This window comes from Pyxicephalus adspersus, chromosome 5 (assembly GCF_032062135.1).
Source record: "Pyxicephalus adspersus chromosome 5, UCB_Pads_2.0, whole genome shotgun sequence".
Lineage (NCBI taxonomy): Eukaryota > Metazoa > Chordata > Amphibia > Anura > Pyxicephalidae > Pyxicephalus > Pyxicephalus adspersus.
In genome coordinates this window covers 73,213,520-73,234,087 of record NC_092862.1, presented here as the reverse complement: position 1 = coordinate 73,234,087, position 20,568 = coordinate 73,213,520, and the positions used below count along the sequence as shown (strand labels likewise).

At 36.4% G+C, this 20,568-nt stretch overlaps 1 protein-coding gene across 1 annotated transcript in view; it reads left to right on the top strand.

The window, feature by feature from the left end:
* ANKH (ANKH inorganic pyrophosphate transport regulator) overlaps window positions 1-20,568 on the top strand; it is a 75,045-nt gene that overhangs the window by 30,815 nt on the left and 23,662 nt on the right. Inside the window, exons 2-4 of the mRNA XM_072411855.1 lie at window positions 13,492-13,708; window positions 15,642-15,760; window positions 18,027-18,110. Of these exons, the coding sequence (XP_072267956.1) occupies window positions 13,492-13,708; window positions 15,642-15,760; window positions 18,027-18,110 (420 nt within the window). The remainder of the gene's footprint in view (window positions 1-13,491; window positions 13,709-15,641; window positions 15,761-18,026; window positions 18,111-20,568) is intronic.

Genomic DNA, 20,568 nt, shown 5'->3' with positions numbered 1-20,568 from the left:
GGAGTGCTTCTCAAAAGATGCAAATGTCAGGAAAAAAGTCAACTCCCTTAAAATCAGCTTGGGAAAAGGAAATGCAATTTTATGTTCTTGTTGTAAATCTGTAGACAATACTGTTTTTACTGTGCCATATTGCATCCAAACAAAAGGGCACAATGATGATAACATTTTCAGTACTGAGCAGCTCTGCGCATTTTAACTTTAATGTGCCAGGTGTGTTCCACCAGTTTTACAAGTACATAGCATTCGTGTGATCTCCCGGGTGAAAGGAATCTGAGCTGAAGGGATGAAACTTGTCCATGATCTGTGAGCTGGCATTTGGTCTCAGTTGGCACTCTCCCAGCTCAGGAGCTCTGTATGTGTGCATTCTTTATGCTCGGAGTGGAGGAATACACAATAGAGCTGCTTAACTGAGAATGCTAGAGTCTGTTTTCACCCAGAATGTCATCCAAAGAAAGCCTTACTGTAATTTTTAATGATAAGTTTGAAGCTGATGAGTGGTACTTGATAAGAGCATATTGATGTGTGATATTGTGATATACAATCTACTTTTTGTATAGAACAGTTGGAGATTTTGAGAACATTGTTTCCAGTGTTTTTTTATGTACTGCCTATAATGATGGTGCTTTTGATATGAGGATTAGTTACCGAGCTGATACACTTTTGTGACTCACCATCTTACTATTCCTTTGAATAAAATTACACATATACCTTTTAGGTCTAAAGGTCTGTTTATTGATGGATGGGGAATCATAAACATTACTAGTAAGGTGTTCTGCTTGAAGTATCTGGGTTGCCATATCTGATTTTCCTGCCTGGACAAAATAAACACTGCAGGTTCCAGCTTACTTGGCACCTCTTGCAGCTGCTGTAGCTCTTCCACAAACTGCCTGCGCTGCTCTGATTCTAGCCTTTTTCTTCCCTTGTTTACAGAAGCCTCACTAGCAGCAGCTGTCTCCAGCAGTGATATAGGTGAGCAAGAGGAAAGTTTACCTAGTTCTCTACTCCTTTGAGCTGTTCTTGTAGAGGCTAGGTAATATGCTCACTGACCCCAATGGCTGCTCCTTTTATCACTGCTGGGCTGCTGGAGCAGTGGCTTCCCAATAAAAGGGTGCACAGTATAGGCTGTCACTACTGGTTGGCATCTTAAGCACCTGCTTAAGCTTCCAATTTTTGTCGTTGGAAAGGATCTTGCACGATCCTTTCCAACGACAAGGGAGTGCACGATACATGAACGGTGCTGTACATACAGCACCGTTCATGCTCTATGGAGAGGGGAGGGGGGGAGCGACGGAGCGGCACCCTGCTGCGCGCTCTCCCCTTCCCTTTCATTAGGATCAGCTGTCGTCCATCGTCCGTGGATCCGGCAGGTCGGTCGTCCGGACGATGGACGACACCGACTGTACACACGGCAGATTTTCGCCCGATAATTGGCCGATGCCAATTATCGGGCGATAAAAATCTGACGTGTGTACGTAGCTTTAGTTGGCCAATGTCTAGAAACAGTCCCATTGGCACAATTATCAAATGGACAGCAGGCCCCTCTTTGTACAGATCTTGTTGAACCATATATTGGTCTTCATGTATACAACCTACAAGGAGAAACCTAAATACATTTTCCCACCATTTAACTTCCAGTGAAATTGCAGCTGTTGGTTTTCTATTTAGGATAAGTGAAAGCAGGTAGTGAGAAGCAGATTTTAGACATAAAACCAGGGCTGTGGAGTCGGTAGATAAATCCTTCGATTCCGACTGTCTGACTCCTCAGTTTCTGGTACCCTCGACTCCCGACTCCTCTGTATTTACAGGGTTTCTCATTTTATCTTCACACTTTTGCAACCAAACTTCACAAAAAAATTTTGACCCCCTAATTATTCATAAATCAATAAATTTATTATAAAATTAAATATAACACAACATTTTTACCATAAAAGTTTTCTCAGGAAATATATAAAAATACATTATATTATATATAAAAATAAATTGATGATTTGTCAATTATTATGTTTTTTTACTTTATATAATTTTTAAATTAAATATCTTTATTTCAGAAATGTATACTATGTTTTAAGATAACAATATTATTCATCTTTTTATCTTCAACGTTATTAGCTTTATATTTAGTCAAAGTGTGGTAGTGTCACAGATCCCTGCAGGTCCAGGGCATCTGTGCCTCCTTCAGTGCCACACACCTTTCACTTCCCGGCTGCCAGCACCAGCTCTGCTAAGGCATCACCTCCTCAGCTCACTTTCTGGTCTAGGTCATGTGACTCCCAGTCAGCTGCTCCACTAACACTGAGTATTTGAGTGTTTCGCAGAAGGGCTCCCCCTGCTGATGGAGATGTGAACACCACCAACCTCTAGTCTCCAGGACCCCCTCTGGTGGTAGGATAGGATGCAGCAGGTCATTTGGCTTCATTCATCACATAAAAGGAAGTGAGGGGCAACAGAAAGTTGCCAGAATAAGGAGTTCATTTGGCTCTGCTTCCAGGTTCCTGTTGTTGGATCCTCTTGCTCCTGCTTTTAGTGTATCAACCTCGGTTTGACCTACTCCTGATCGCTGCCTGCCCCGACCTCTGGCTTTGACCTCGACTACACCTGATTGCTGCCTGCTCTGACCGCTGGCTTGCCTGACTACTCTCTGTTCCTCGTTCTGGTACCATGTCTTGTTGCTTCCTGTCAGCAGTCACCTGCCTCTGCGTGCACAGGGGGCCGCAACCTGGCAGTTGCCCGCAGTGCAACACCCTTACCTCTAGAGGCTCTGGTGAAGACCAGGCAGCTGCTTAGATTCTGCGCCCCGCACATGTCTCTACCAACTGAACTGGTGACAGGGTCCACCATCCTGCCGTGCAGCTACCTTGAAACATAGACCGTTATCTGAATAGAAGTGATGCAATGGTTTGGGGTTTTATTCATACAACCATAACCAAAATTATTATTATACCTATGAATTTTCCGGTACAGTGGAAAAATTACCAAAAGGAGGTCTGAGAAATTTAAAGTTGGATGAAGCCCATAAGGAGGAGTTACGCAAGTTCATGTCCGAAAATTGCTGAAAAACCCTCAGGGAAATGAGGGTTCAAATATTTGCCAAATTTGAAAATAATGTATCTATTTCAACAATAGATTCATTTATATATTCCAATGGTCATTAAAAAGAACTTCTTTAATTCCTGCAAGGTTCAATGATTCCCATTCTCTTCAAGACAGGCTTAGCTATGCTAACAAAATCCATGATCTCATTGCTAAAGAAGTAGTTTTTACCATCTCAGTGAGAACCAAAAGGGGACAATCTCCTATTGGGCAAAGGGCGGCCCATGTTGTGGCTGGAGTGCCTTCCAGAAATTATTCAATTGGTTGTGTGAGGAATAAAAATGGGACCCCCCACAAGCATGAGCATTTAATCATGAAGCATTCCTCAATTTTATTGATGAGGTTTTTAATGTTTTTAGTGAAAAGAGTTTTCAGCATGCCATCCTAATTATGGATAATGTCCCCTGTCATAAAACTAGCCAGGTAAAGAGCTTGGTTGAAATTAGGGACACCAACTCTTATTGTTACCACCATACTCTCCATTTCTTAATTCTGTTGAGAACATGTTCTCTAAATAGAAAGAAGTAGTAAGAAGAAATAGGCTAATTAATTTGGGTGCTTTATTAGAAAGCATCATTAGTGTATTTTTAACAATGAGTGAGCAGGATTGCTCAAATTATTGTACAAAAATGTTTACCTTTTTACATAAATACCTAAAGAGGAGAAAGCATTAATGATTAATAAATCATTTAAATATTACATATTTTTATTTATTGTTTCTTGAGAAAAACTTTTTATGGTAAAAATATTGTGTTATATTTAATTTTATAATAAATTTATTAATTTATGAATAATTAGGGGATCCAAATTTTTTGTGAAGTTTGAATGCAAAAGTGTGAAGATAAAATGAAAAAACCCTGTAATATACTAATGTATTTTCCACGTTGATTGAAGGAAGGCAACATACACACCATTTAACCATAGAACTACTGACTAGAAAGCTGACGCTCTACTGTAATTGCCAGTTTAGACAAAAGAATGAAAATAATAAGGTTTTATTTACTGTTCCTATCAAGTGGCTATAAAGTAGTAGCATAGCATGCATAAAAATCAGGAACAGGAACTTTCGCAGTTTAAAAATATGAATCACATTCTGGTAGTTTTAAAACAAAAACAAAGCTTTACATGAACAAAAACAAAAGCTGGAAAACCTAAAACAGTTTATAAAATAAACTTAGGATATAGTTGTAGAGTAGAATAGCTGTTAAATGCAATCCAAAACTAACTCAATGTAGTGTTGTTCTAAGAAACAGAATTGCTTCTGCCACATCCTCTTTCATAAAAGCTCCTGAATCTGACTTGATAATTTTTAGAATTTTTTTTAAATAATTATTTATAGATAATTTTTAGCACAACGCTGTTTATACTCTGCAGGCACAATATGTTGAATAGTAGTATGCTTAGATGCTTCTTCAACAATGTTATCCAAAATGTCACTATTCTCTTCGCTTTTACTTTCTCCAATACTTGCAGAACTGTCTTCCTTTAACCCCCCTAGTGGTAACTCCTTAGTCACACTTGGGGTCGCTTTTAACCAAAAAAAAAAACCCACCTTGCTCCGTCGCTGTCCCCCGGCATCCTGCTGGTGCCTGCAAGTCCTGGGGACATGTCCTGCTTCTCCAATCTCCAGTCGCGAAGTGCAGAGATCTATGGGGTTTCCCAGGGACGTCGGTGCATGCGTCGGTGCAGGCAGAAGGATCGGCGGGAAATTCAAAAAATGTTGTATTGGATTCAATACAAAATAGCTGTATTGAGTCCAATACAATGAAACATTCATATAATATATATATATAATTATATTAATTATGCTACTATACAGTTACATTACATGTTTAAATATTTTTTTTCACATGTTTTGTTATTTATTAAATATCAGTGAGTTATGCCTAAGAATTACAGGCTACAATGAAAAATACATTTCCATGCAAAAAATCGTACCGCTTTTTGCATGGAAATTTGGACGGAATAAGACTGCTAGGAAGGTTAATATCTGTCTGTCACTTTCTTCATCTACTTTTTTCATTTTCTAAATTGTGCTCAACATGTTAGAAGCATTATCTGTCACAATGCATAGATTCTGTTCCTTTTTAATTTCAAAATCTTCCAGAACATCCACCTCTAACTTCTGAAGATAGTCACTGGTGTGATGTGCCTGGGTGTCCTTTACTCCCAAAGTTTGCGTTATTGTTTTATTATTTTCATCAACAAATCGAACTTTATTAGAAAAATAATTGACTCTGTGACAAGTGCATGCATCCTTTTTTTATGAAGACAACATGTCCCTCCAGACCTTTTCGTAGTTCTCCCTTTTTTCATTTGGCCTCTTCAATTATAAGTTTCCTTATATTTTTTCTTTCCAGAGAAACACCAAGTTTTTTAGCCGTTTCTCTATTTAGGCCTAAAAAAGCTGGCTGTGAAAAGAAGGATAGTGGTACACTATTCTTTACTATGAGTTAAATAATGTGGTTTTTTAATTTTTGTGGTGTCATTGTTTTGGTAACTTCGTCAGATATAAAGTATCTTCTTAGTTGTGTTTGGTCTCCAGTGCATTTCTGAACATTTTTTATCCCAGAAGTTGATGGAATATTTTCATTGATCTCTTTATCATTCACAACTTCTAACACCTTAGGATGAAAACTCTGTCTTTTCAAATTTGATGCTCTTGTAGGTGCATTTTTGTTAGACCCTCTGAAACTGCAAATTTTTGCATCACATTGTTTTTCACCATCATCTTCAAGAATACATTGGCACGTAATGTTTCCCATCACTTGATAATGTAAAGTGCTCATAAACCGCAGACTTTATTGTGTTTGTTGACCGACTTTTTGCCATTGTGAACGGGGTGCCGCTTTCACTAAAATGTAAATAAAATATACTAACTAGCATATTCTTTGATTTAAATACAAACATACACATAGCCCTGCACTATTGCAAACATAAACATGGCACTATACACACAAATAAGCTATACCCGTGCGCTGAATTTAGGCATATTTGGTCCTATACAGAAAAACATGCACAAACATATATACTATACACACAACACAGTCCTACATTTTACTCAGAAACATACACACAATATGCACTATACAGAGGAAGTTGAGCAAATGCTGCTGATTTTATTTTTGTTTGCTGATCTTCTGCTGAAAACAGGGCCGTGGAAGGCTCCATCCAGGGCCAGTGAGGCCACTTAACTAACTTCCTAGTATTAGGTGGTGTACAAAATGTTAAAAGTTCAGCCCTGGATGGCAGCATATATGGAGAGTGCAGACAGGACACCTAAACACACAGCAGGCCATAGCACTCACCTACACCTATATCATTACACTTGTTTACACTCAAATGAACTTGATAAAACACATTATATCTGAAAAAAAAATTAAAACACTTTTTGTAATATACATAATCCAGATTACAATAATGTGAATGTCAGGTTGTGTAATAGCTCCGCTGAACTTCACACTAGTAGAAATACAACTATGCACTGGGCTTTAGTCTTACATCAGAGAAGTACCTAATTATGACTATTGTTTGTGAAATAAGACATTTGAACTTGCTGTATTATTTTTTATTATAATTGAAATTTATCAGTAGTCAGAGTCGGCAAATTTTTGTCAACTCCGACCCCAGGGACCCAAAATTATCTCTGACTCCTCAACTCCACAGGCCTGCATAAAACTGTTTTATGGAATAATACCTTTTGTTTCAAATAGAACTCTAGGCAAAATGCAGCACTCAGTAATATGTAATTGAAAAGTATTACAAATAATATTGTTCTATAAAGCTTTTGGCCTGAAGAACGAAATGTACTTTATATCTGGGACACAAATATTTACCTGCAGATAGAATCACAAATCACTGCCCATCTCCCTGCATGTTTAAACCCCATATGCTGCACCTCTGTATTTCCTATTTTTCAAGAAGATTTTCAAATATTTAGGAATGTCTACATCTAATTTAAACATCCTATCTCTTATCTATATAAGTATGATTAAATATGGTGTATTTTGGCTGTTTTGGGCCTGATTTGATAAAGACAGTTGGTGTATAGAGACAGCAAACCATTGCTTGAATTAGCATCTACACTGCTACACAGTAAATAAAACAAATACATTTTTAATATATATATATTTTAGTCAAGCAAATATTAAACATTTCATATGTATTCTTTCTTTTCCTTTGTTCATTTGTTGAATAAGACCTGTTGCTTACAGAGCTCAGTAGTTCAAGTGACTGTCCAGCAGTCAATAAAATCTATTATATGTGAAATCAGGCGACTATCCCACTCCATTTCCCCTTTTCTACTCCTTGGTTATCTGTAGTTGCTGCCTCAGCATTCTTTATATTGCAGTTTTTAACCGGCAGGTAACCATGCCACTCCTTACTGCTTACATGAGTGGTGGTGAACCATGTACGTGAATAGCTTTTTCAGACATTAGCAGTTAGGTGACTGATAAGTGCAGCCCATTAACCGCTAGTGGACAAAGCTTAAAAGGGTTTTAAAATACGACCTGAGATCTGTAGCTGCAGACATTATAAAGCAATTTATCTTCATATTTACAAGATAAGCTGTAAAACATATCCAGAAAAGATTAGATGGTAGGCGTGTTGCCAATTCACTACTGGTAGTGGTGATGGCGCTGGTGTTGGGGGGGGCTGATTTATGGAGGAAAAGTAAACGTCAGCCTAAGAATCTACAGCAAAAACTAATTCCACAGTGGTTGCAGCTACAGAAGTTACTGAGGGCTTGTCTTAGGGCCCCTTCACATTTGTCATTTGTTTTTTTTGTTTTTTTTTCTTAAACGATACCAGCCTATTTTGGTGGTTTGAGTTATTTCCCACCAATAAACTATACCAGTCCATTCTGTGCTTTGCATTATTCCCCCCCCCTTTCTTAAACCGTAAGAAAAATTGTTAAAGATGTATCTTGAATTTAGGTCCACTGTAAGAACCATTGGTCAGTACCAAAACAGATACAACAATCACTTTGCTCTTTCCAGACTTCCAATGATTAAATATTTCCTTTTCAAGACTTGCCATTTTAAACACAGTGTATGTTACATTTTCTAGGTTTATTGCTCCCAATGTATTACATCTTACAGTGCAGCAAGTTTTATTCCCAAAACAGGTTTTTGACATTCCAAAATATAATGAGATATAGCAAACTCTTTATATCAGTGCATTACATTTTCTATCTTGTGTTCTTGTCAAAGGTTTTCATTGCTGAGATGCCATTTTGACTAAAGTGTTAAATTAGTTAATCTTTCTTACACATGACAAAATGTAAACCTAATGTACTGATCTGTGTTTTACACAGACTGAAACAGTGACAGATGTAATTCTACAAGCTCAGACAGATTTGGTTCAAGTAAAATTCAGGCTGGTTTATTACATTCTGGTTGCTATTATGTTACTTTTATATTTATTTTATTTGTCTGCTGTTGGCAATGATAAGGCTACATGTTTTAAAAGATTTGACTGATTGTCTATGCTTTTTTAATCAGTCTTACTTTACAAAGCACTGGCTGAATAAACCAAAATGTAAAATTCAAAAAAGTGTCACCACATTTGTATAATTCTGTGCCCTGTATTATTGTGGAGCTAGTTTATTGTAGAGATAGAGATTGGAGATATTCACAGAGCTATCAGAAAGTGTGAATGCAAGGTTCATTTGAGTAATTATAAAATCTTTGGGGGAGAAGTGGGTAGAGTCCTGTGTGTACTGAAGATGGGCCTGGGCATTCCACACAATTGACCATAATGTGATAGTTCTTTTTCAAAATCCAATAGTCTACAGCAGGGTTGCCCACAATTTTTTGGCTTGCAAGCTACTTTTTAAATGACCAAGTCAAAATGATCTACCAACAATAAAAATGCTAAACATATATTTAATTATTTATATACACCGAGTATGACACAGAAGTGACTGGAGCTCATGGGACATTGAATGGCAGAACTTTGTACAGACATTGCACTACAAGACTTATAGTGACAGGAAAGCTACAGTTCACTTGTCATAGGAGAATGATGTGCTGCACAAGAAACCACCCAGCACTGCTCACCTCAGACTGCCCTCTCTGTCTCCCTCCCCACTGTTACACGAGCCTTCTCACACACAGAAAGACATGCCCAGCATCCCTATCGACGTAGCAGCCGGACTGCTTCTAAACAGCAGGGAGGGATAAGACAGGGCTCTGCAGTTGACTCGGGTTGCCTTTGCTATTGACGTGATCAACGTTTTGGGCACCCCAGGTCTACAGTATAACATCACGTATTCTTTACAAATGATGTGCTTTACTTACCCATCAGGGTTTATCAGAGTGTAATTTGGGGATTTATTCAGATTTCCATTATATTTTAAATACAATCAAATTATCTAATTCTGTACAGTGCAGTGGAAATGTACAATCTTTATATTATATGAATGTATAAAAGAGATTACCTTGATATAAGTTCCAATAATGTGCATTACTGTTTTTAAAATCACATTTTTTTTTCTTTTTGTGGTTTTGTGATTTATATGGGCTAGGGGGCAGCCATATTTGTTTGTTACATATGGCAGTACAGCAGAATGCTTGTGTTTCATTAACCCTTTTTCAATTTAAATTAGAAGAAGGACTGACTCATTAAATAAAATGTACCTCTTAAGTGGCTGATGTCTTATCGCAACAGTTTTAAGTAGTGGAGTAATTACTGCACCCTATGTAAAAAAAAAAAAATAGACACAGGCTAGTTTTCCAGTTTGACTGAGTAATCGTTTTATTAAATTAAAATTGATTCTTTATTTCTGTATCCAGTTGATCAAAAAAGATCGCTATTTATTGTAGAATCGTGTTCAGTCAAGCCAGAAATTTGTCTGTTGGTTGCTTATGTATCTGATGGGTTTTGGGGTCTTTTCATTCAGTTTCTGCTGGAATGATTTTAGGAGCATGTGTTCATATGCATATACACTAATTAGTAGACCAATCAAGTGGAAACATAGTGATTGATTTGTAGAACAGCTGATTTTTAATTGACGAGCAGCAATTTTGGTTCAATAAATTGTTAAACTTAGTCTGTCCTGAAACTTGTAGCTATTATAAAATATCTAGTACTTTACCATGCTGATGTGTAGAAGTATATCAGACTAATTATATATAAACATTTTTTTCATGCTTAACCACCTAGCCGTTAAGCCCGACCTTCGTACGGGCAAAAAAAAACGGCTAGGATGGTTAACCCCGAGATTTTTCCCATCCATACTTACCTGGTCCCCCTGTGCTCATCCAGCGTCGTTTTCGTATTCCAGCGTCGTCCTCCGTCCAGCGTTGTCCGTCGATCTCCCTCTCCAGCGTCGGGTGCCAGCGGGACCGGTAAGATGCCGGCCGGCATCTTACCTGGTCCCGCTGATTGTCCCACGTCCTTCTCGTTCCAGCGCCAGATGATCTCTGAAGGGAGAAGCCGTCCGGCGGAGAAAAAAAAACGGACGGCTCCTCCCTGCGTGCGTGATGACGTCGGCGCGTGTGCGGGAAATTCAAATAGAAACTCATTCATTCATTTTGTATTGGATTCAATACAAACTCCTGTATTCAATCCAATACAAAATAATTCAAATAAATACAAAGTGTGTAATTGGTAAATTCAAACTGTCATCTTGTATTGGATTGGATACAAACTCCCGTATCCAATCCAATACAAAAAATTAAAAAAAATAAAATAAAAGTAAATAACTTGGAAATTCAAATTTATATTTTGTATTTGATTGGATACAAACTTGCGTATCCAATCCAATACAAAATATTATAAAATTAATACAAAGTACATACCGGTAACTGGTAAATTCAAACGCTCATTTTGTATTGGATTGAATACAAACTCCTGTATCCAATCCAATACAAAAAAATAAAAAAATAAAATAAAAGTAAATAACTTGTAAATTCAAATTCTTATTTTGTATTGGATTGGATACAAACTCCCGTATCCAATCAATACAAAATAATTCAAAACAAACCCCAATAAATACAGAATCAAAGTTTTAAAAATTGCCACTTATTCCCTGGATGGCTAGTGTGTAACACTGTGTCTTATCTTAACTTTGCTGATCTTCGCCTAATTTTGACCATTTGCTGCCTGCTTTGACCTCTGCCTGGACTCCGACATCTCTGCCTGGACCCGGACATCACCGCCTGCCTGACCCCCCCCCCGCCATGGCTTCAAGCTTTGTTTATGTAGTCATGTTTAAGCTGATTTTTGTGTTTTTCCTTTAATTTTATTAAAAGTAATTTTTTTTTTAATGATTGTGTGTTTCAAACATTTTTTATATTCATAATATCTACTAGAACCCCTGTTCGGACATATTTCTGTAAGTTACAAGTCTACAATTTAAAAAAAAAATTTCATGAAAAACAGTGGATCACTTTTGGTACAGAAATCTAGACCTCAGTGTAACGCCCAGGAGGTTAAGATACCTCAAAGTTTAAAGTGTTGACTACTCAAGAATTTATTATAGGGAGGTTACCAGCCGAGAATGTCAATAATTTTCTGAGTATTTGTAAAAATTCAAATCAGAATATTTAGAAATTAAATGCATATATAACAAGGGCTTGTTTTCTGTATTGCATTCAGACCTTTGTAATTGAGAGTACTGTAATTATTTTCCTAATATTGAATAACCGGTGTAAGGATACATCCTCTGTTTCATACAGTTGACACATACTCTACAGGCAAAGGATAAACTCATTTTATTTGTGCAAGCATTTTTGTCTAGACTTATGCTGTGTAATTAGTGGCTGACTTTTATCCCTTGCTGTGTGTTAGTTGGAAGCTACAATACAAAACTTCATACAGAAGATGTTTTACATCACCTATTTACAGGGCTCTTTCATATTCTATAGAGCCATGTGGCCAAACATGTGGCCCTTTGGCACCTTCTTCCATTCATAAATTGCAGCTTTCCTGTAGGGGAACTGCCAATGCTAAGTCAAATTCTGGTATCTACTCTGCTTGCATAAAAATGTATTTTATCATGTGTAAATGACTATAGAGCTGCATTAATTTGATACACTTTATATATGTCTAGACGTTAGCTTTAAATACTATTGGTTTGTTGTTTTTGTTAGCCAACAGAAATTCTGCATTCAGACAGTCATTTATATTGGTTATCTAGAAATAGCACATTGTTAAATATTTGTGTAAAGCCACAGCCAGCACACTTCTATAAAAATAGTTGACTAGGGCATTAAGGGGTTCTAGAAAGGCAGTTGACACATCTTAAAATGTTTGCACTTGCTTGCTGAATGCAGTGAGTTTCAGACTATCTACGGCCACTCTTTTTTTGCCTTCTACCATCCCTGTGCATAGGTATGAACCTGAATGCTTGACTGAGCTGACCTGCTGTCATGATTTTCACCTTCATTTGTCCATCCCTGTACTAAAACCGTTAATCTACAACTGTGAGAGGAAAAAAAAGAATAATTATTAAGATTTCAACTCCGGTTTTATTGTTTATGATTATGAAAATAGTACATTCTGTCATAACATTGTGAAATGTAACAAAACCCACTACACGTCTTGAGAGAAAACTGCTTTTAGGTACTCGAGCATTGTGGAATTGCTGTCAGACCTGCCAGGGTTTACATGCAACTCATTTGTACCTTTCACAGTAATAAGACAAACTGTTTAATATTTTATTCAGGGCTTTCTTACTAATCATGCATTGAACTGTTTGACTTTTTGTGCATTATACTTCTCTAGCACATATCTGTTTTATGGAGGTGCATTGAATACCTTGCAAGCAACTATAGTATACATTTGAATAGAGAGAAGCTTTGTGTCTGTGTACATAGACATAGATAATTATATAATATGGTTCTAATAGTCTTAATAATATATATAATCAGCATATTACTGATATGGGCATAGAAATCTTATATATAAATATGAACCGACGGCCTAAATACTGCATCAATTCAAGTACAGATAAAATAAAAGGAGATTGGTTGGTGCTTACTTGCTGGCGGGGCATAATCTGTATTATGGACTAAATCCAGTGAATTAAACCAATGAAAACACAGACATAGTTTTGGAAGGTATTGTATAGTTATTTAAGACCTCACTTCTAAATCTCCAACAGGACCCCATTTTTATCCATGTGACTGCAATTTTCAAATCTTGTAAGACTTGGATGAAAATACTTGTCGCTTTTTTAAATAAGAAATAAGTATCCTTATCCTGATGTGTTAGCGTTAGCAACCTAATTGCCTACATGTCTCCAGATCAGTATAGCAATTTTCTGAATGGAAGCAGTTGTATGTTATCTAGGTACTCAATATATTATCTCTGTTGTAAATTTTCTAGGAACTGACTAGTCATTCTGTTGATAAATTATCCTACATGTAATACCTGGTTTGTTTTTATCTACAGGCTTTAAACCGAGGTATAGCTGCTGTCAAAGAAGATGCCATCGAGATGCTTGCCAGCTATGGTCTGGCATACTCTCTAATGAAGTTTTTCACTGGTCCCATGAGTGACTTCAAGAATGTGGGCCTGGTGTTTGTGAACAGTAAAAGAGACCGAATGAAAGCCGTACTGTGTATGGTAGTAGCCGGTATTGTGGCAGCGGTCTTTCACACACTCATAGGTATGTATCTTTCTTCTGGTATATTATTAGAAAAATATTTTGTGCGGTTATGATTTATTTTATAAGGATTTTTGTAAAGTTACAGCTGGTCCCCGGGTTAAGGACATCTGACATACGGGCGCCTCCTAGATACGAATAGGGGTTCCCTGCTCGGTCCTGTGCAGAGCAAAGGCTGGATGGGGGCGGTTTGCATGACTTGCAGAAGAAATCTTTTTCTAAACAGCTGAGGTTGTGGGTGATTGGCATATCAAACACTTGCTGCAGAAGTTATTGAATGTTTAGGCTCCAGGTTTTTTTTTTTTTTTTTTGCTTTGTTTGTTATTAGCTCACAGTGAGGATTTTATACAGGTACTGACAACACGCTGCCTAATAATATGTTGAGACAAACATCTGTCCTAATTGCACTTAATAAAATAATATACATGTTCCGACTTACATACAGATTCAACTTAAGGACAAACATACAGGTCCTATCACTAACCCAGTGACTACCTGTATTTGCATTACATTAAATGTAATGCATGGGGGTTTCTTTTTGAGTATACCACATAAAAAATACACTTTATAATATACATTTTAATATACTTTTTGTGTTTATATCGGTTGACACCTTGTTTCCTAATAACATTTTTTTTTCTTTTTACCTGATGTAAAAATTCTGATGTTTTCTCTCTGAAGTCTTACTGAAGGAAATAAGAGAAGCAGGGACACAAACAGCAATAAAAAGATTACAGGGGGTTCTAGCCTTTCAATACTCTGCTCAAATGGAATGATTGTTCTGGTTTCTTTGGTCTAGTGTTCTCTATCCCTAGCTGAGTTACAGAGAGCAGTAAGCAACACTGACAGCAATGTGTGTGTGTGTGTATATATATATATATATATATATATATATAAAATAGGTAAAAAACATTCTAAAAACTGTGTCACAGTTTAAGCATATAACAATATTTTACACAGTTAAATGTTATTCAGCCCTAAATTGGGGACATGGGGACAAAACAATTGCTTGGTCAAGCCTGCTATTTTTACTCCTCTGTTCTTTTTTCCCTCTGTATATCTTCTCTCTAGGTCATACTGCCTTTCCTGGTAAACCTTGAAAGTTGTGTACAGACAACCCTGAACAGATCAGTTTATTTACATATCAACAAAGGGTGCTAAACACTGAATTGTAACTAAACCTAGAACTCTAAATAAACTATTTTTTTATATTAGCTATAAAATCACTTAATGGCCATACCCAATGATCTCTTAAAATGTATTTTTTTTTACATTACTTGTAGACGCAGGGACAATGGTCACCAGGAAGACAAAGCGCTTGTTCACACATAGATGGTTAGATGGTATTGCAGCAGTTACAAGAAGGATTTACCACCAGCCAACTGCTGTTCTAATGGTTACTGTATGCCTTTTACCACTGAAAGGAGTTAAAGGTTTTTATTGTGCAGTGGTGATGTTGGTTGGCAGACATATATGGTATTTGCATTGGTTCTAGTGTTCTCAGACCATGTGCAGGCATGTCCCTGTTAACTGTCTGTCAACTACTATGGACAAAGGCCAGGTCAATTGTAAGGCAGTTACAGTATAATCTCACAACTGTCCAGGTGAGCAAGCAATGAATCTCTGTAGAGGTAACACAAATATATATAAGCTGATAGAGGTAATTACAATTATGAATTGCTGCTCGTTTCCCTGTCAATTTCATTTTTTTGTATCCTTTTAAGTTTCTTGTTCCTAACTAATTATAGTTATGGTATATGCAACGCTATGGCATGTTTGCCTGTAAACTAACCTTTACATTTGGTATGCTTTCCTAAACTGTTATATTCATGTGTTCTATAATTCTGTTACACAACAATTTCAAATACTGTGTATTCAGACAACTGTCTACCTGCATGATGTCCTTATACTGATATGTCTGGTAATGTTTTCACAGCATATAGTGACCTGGGATATTATATAATCAATAAGCTTCACCATGTGGATGAGTCAGTGGGAAGTAAAACACGGAAAGCTTTTCTTTATTTGGCAGCTTTCCCTTTTATGGATGCCATGGTGAGTACACAAAGACCTTATATTTTTTGTAAAACCCCCTCCAGATGTATTTATGCTAAAGTCTGATATCTTTACCAAAAGTCACTAAAATTCTGTATCTTATCAATATTATTTCTAAGTATAATAAATAAATTCAGTGTCTGTTCAGTATAAGTTTACCTGAATTCCCACACCTTTTTATTAGTTTATAGTTCTGGACTCTTACATGTTATGATTTGTTACTGCTTTTGCTCAGAAATTCCTTAAAATATATATTATTATTATCCTTGGGTTTATTCTTTAATGGAGTAACATACCGGCAAAATGTTAGAGATGACAACTCTCTTGAAAAGGGTTTCTCAACTAGGGTCCCTAGTTTGCAAGGGGTTCCTTGAACAATGAGCAATTTGTGGCTCTCATGTCAGTTTAAGTGACACCAATTATCTTTCTGGCTATCTGTAAAGGGGACACTGACCATCAGTGTAAGGCATTTTTCCCAAAGACCAGCAAGGTAATAAACTGTGAGCTGTGGTTATAGTAATTATGATAGGGGTTCCCTGAAGACCTTAAAAAATATTTATGGGTTCCTCCATGTTAAAAAGGTTGAAAAACACTGCTCTAGATGAACAGAGGGAAGGGTCTGGTTGTATCCTCCAGGCTGCAAACACAACCAAAAGTTCACTGGCATTCCTCATCTCCTGTCAGACACCAAAAGACCCATTTAATTATACTTAATATAAAGTAGAACCATATCATAATTCCCTGGGACATGTCTACTTTTTTGTCTGTGGTGATTAAATCCGTTATCTCTGCTTATATCTTACCATTGTCAGTTGTCATTGTAATCTACTCTTTTTGTCTGCACAGCGTGGTACATTATTCATTGTACTGATTGTTTAGTCCAGGGTTTCTGAAAACTTGGTGTCAAAGTCTCTAAAAAAACATATATTTAGGTTTCGTCCTGGACAACTTTGTTGCTTCAAAACATTTAGAATGACCTTGGTTAGACATTTGGTTTGCCCTAATAGCAAGTGATGTATAATCTCCACCGCAGGTACTTTCAGTATAAACAAATGCAATATGTAGATATAATTTGACATACACTTTGTGAAAGGTTCCTTTTATCTTCATGGAAGGAGGGAATGCTTGGCTACGAGTTGGAAAATCAACAAACTGTAAAATCTCTTTGTGCATTCTTAAGTGATTTTGGCTTACAGTAGAGCCTATTGTATACAGAACATTAACAGCAAATACGAATATTTTGTACATGACCAACACTAATGTTGCAGTAGAATTAAAAAAAGGAATTTTTGTAGATGCTATATTGACTAGGTATGTACAGGTAAAGAGCAGTGACAGTGTAAAATTTTCTCCAAAGGTGTCAGATTAATATGAATGACATGACCAAATCCTCTGATTTGGGGTCCCTGATTGCCTCAAAACATAAATAATTAAAATTAAAAGCTATTTCTACAGCATCTCACTGATCTCTCTGGAGACAGATTCACTAGTGCTAAGATAAAATGGTCAATAAAAAAATCATATGAAGTAATAATGGAGTGAATTTACAATAAATGCCCTACTGCCATTAGGGAATCTACCTTGCTGTGTGAACCAGAACCACAGGATTTCCAGATTGAAAACAGCAGAAAGGTCTGCACAGTGCCCCCAAATCAATAAAAGGTTCTTTATTTAATCAGTTATTTACATTGTGATAATATTTGAACACATTAATGCATTTCACATCAAATTACTAAATCATTATGCCATGGCTAAATAATGGAAAGCATTTTTTAATCAATAATATTTGATAAGGCCCACAGTTCGTTTAGATGGTGGAATCTTATGTGTTGTGTGCATAACATTTGTCTGTGTTTCATTTAACATGTATTGTTTATAATATTTTTTAAAAAAGAACTCTAGAAAGGAATCCTTATCTTTAAATTGTTCTCTTAACAAATTTGATATCACTAGCACTAGATAGCAGATTGAGTATCACAAGTATCACATATCACCTGCAACACTAATAAGAAAACGAATGTACTGGATAATCCGGGGCTTCCAGAGTTTATAGAACACCCTTCACCCCAGAGAGAAGTCAGGACTGATATGCAAATAGCTAAATTTTTGCTTGATGGTTTGATGGCATACTAATGACCTTGGAAAAAATGCCAAACTGATATAAATTGCATTTTTGTCAGCATCCCAAGTTCCTCTTTGAATAATATTTTTTTTCCAACTGTGTACACCTATACTTTGCTGATCAGTTTGTATTATTCCATTACAGGCCTGGACACATGCTGGCATTTTACTGAAGCACAAGTACAGCTTTCTGGTTGGATGTGCCTCTATCTCAGATGTCATAGCACAGGTAAGCATTGACTACAGTAATTAGAACTGGTTCCATCAGTTCAGTGGATTACATGGCTACTAGGGGTGCAAGGGGGTTCCTCCCCTCTGGGTCATACATTTTGATAAATTTGTATACACAAGTTTAAGCCAGTTGAGTGTCTTTGTTTTTATATTACCTGAATATTTAGCTTGGAGATTATTTTTGCAAAGAAATACACATTTTAAACCAGAAATTTTCTAATGTTCAGATTTTAAATTAAGGTATTTATTTCAGTTATTTGCTCTACCACGTCATATCCTGCTAGAATGGTATCGCACCTGGATCCACTACCATGTCAAAACAGCCTGAAAAATTAATTTCAGGAAACAAGTTTGAAAGCACAAAATAATAATAATAATATTATTTAAGAAACACCAAAATAATGATGTTGCACAGTCTATTTCATGGAAACTTTGCTGGCACTCTGCTCCCTCCAATGCCAGGCACTGGGGCTAATAGTAGTATGTTATTTTAGCTGCTCATTGATTTCAAAATCTTCACCATTGTACCATAGACCAAGATTTTCTTTAAGGTGCGTACACACTTCCAATTTTTATCGTTCCAATCGAACGACGAACGATCGATTGGGCAAAAAATCGTTCGTAAAAAAGTAACCAACGACGCCGACGAACGAGGAAAATTGTTGGAAACGAACGACCGGACCGGCGGATCGGATTGGACGACGATCGTTGAACGTCGTTCGTGTGTACGGTCGTTCGTTGATCGTCCATGGTCAGAGCATGCGTGATGAACGAACGTCCGTTCACTTTCCTGTCGTGCACATAGTTCCTCTATCGCTTAAACGATCGTATCTATTGTGTGTACAATATCTACGAACGATCGTGTCGTTACCTCTATGTGCAGGATCGGTGCTATACGATCGTTCGTATATATCGTGCAGGAACGTTCGTCGTTCGTTTTCCGACGATAATAATTGGAAGTGTGTACGTAGCTTGAGGCAACTCCTCAGAAGGCTTATGAAGAGATTAGATAAAATTTAAATTGCTTCAGGTTGTAAATATATTATGACTTTCCTAGACAGTGAAACACTTTCTTTACAAAGAAAATTCTACAACACTTAAATTACTTTTTAAAATTTTATTTAATCATTTTATGACCCTCTATAATAAATTAGTAATTTACCTAGCAGTTGAAATGTTTTTATATGTCAAGGTACAAATATGCAGCTACATCACTGCCATTATACCTGTTGTCATGTAGTCATGAAATGGTGGATTTATGTTGAATTAGGTAACAGTAGGCTTAATTTACAAGATTGTCATCTTTTTCAGCTATTCGACTATTTAAATGTAAATTACTTTTGGCAAACAAATGTAAAAGTAACTTTCATTTTTTTGGAAAACAATAATCCTTGTTTTAGTGTGGTAATTATTGTGAAATTATACCCCAATTGAATTTTTTCTGTATTTATCCTTCCCACTTCTCTTCTGTACTCCATTTAAATGTTTAAGAACTAAAAGTCCTGCCTAATTACATACATCTCAAAGGTAATAAGAAAGAATCACCTGTATGTGCCTCTTATCAGAGAGGCAACAAAAACAACACATTGTATATTTATTACATGCTTCATCATGACATTCGGATAACTTGTAAGAACCAGAAGCAGAAGGAACTTTTAAACTTTAAAGCCCGAGGGTGGGTGATAGAAGTCACAGACGCACATATGAATGTGCAAATGAAACCAGTTAGGCTACAAATGCTTGCTAACCAATTTATTTACCTAAAACATATATTCTGATGTAAATATTACATTATTTGTTATAAATATGTTTTTAGGGCTCTGTATTTCTGGTGCAATTAAATGCATATGAAACTTCATTTATAAAATGCAAAATTAAATAATATGCACCATTATTTTTCACATCTGTGCATTTTCACAATGCAGTTCTATTGACTATAAATAATATAGTGTTCACTGTTTAAATGTATGTATCAATCAATTGCTATTAGAACTTGCCTGGTAGAATTTTATGTTTAGTTAGTGAAGGGACCCAGACAGCAGCATATAACCTTCCCCCAATCCAGAACCAAGAATATTGATTGTAAATGAGAGATTCACTTTTTTCAACTATGTAATCACTGGTTATCTTGTATCCATGTTGTACATTATGTTCATATTATAACCCTGGTATGTGCACATTCAGGTTTTGTGGAATGTCATATTTTTCAAAACATTACTTTAAAGCACTTGTTAGCAAGTAGCCAAAGCTTATCTACAGTTACAGAACTAGCTTTTGTAGATTAGCAAGTGACTCATAGGTTTGAAAATATAATTTGCCTAGGATGTCTTTTAATTAGTAATTTTAGAAAAGGAACAAACGTTACCAAAATAAGGCTTAATATCTTGAATTACTTGTATATAATGTGGGAGAGCAGAGTTACCGCACATTGAAAAACAACAATAACCAGAAAGAGG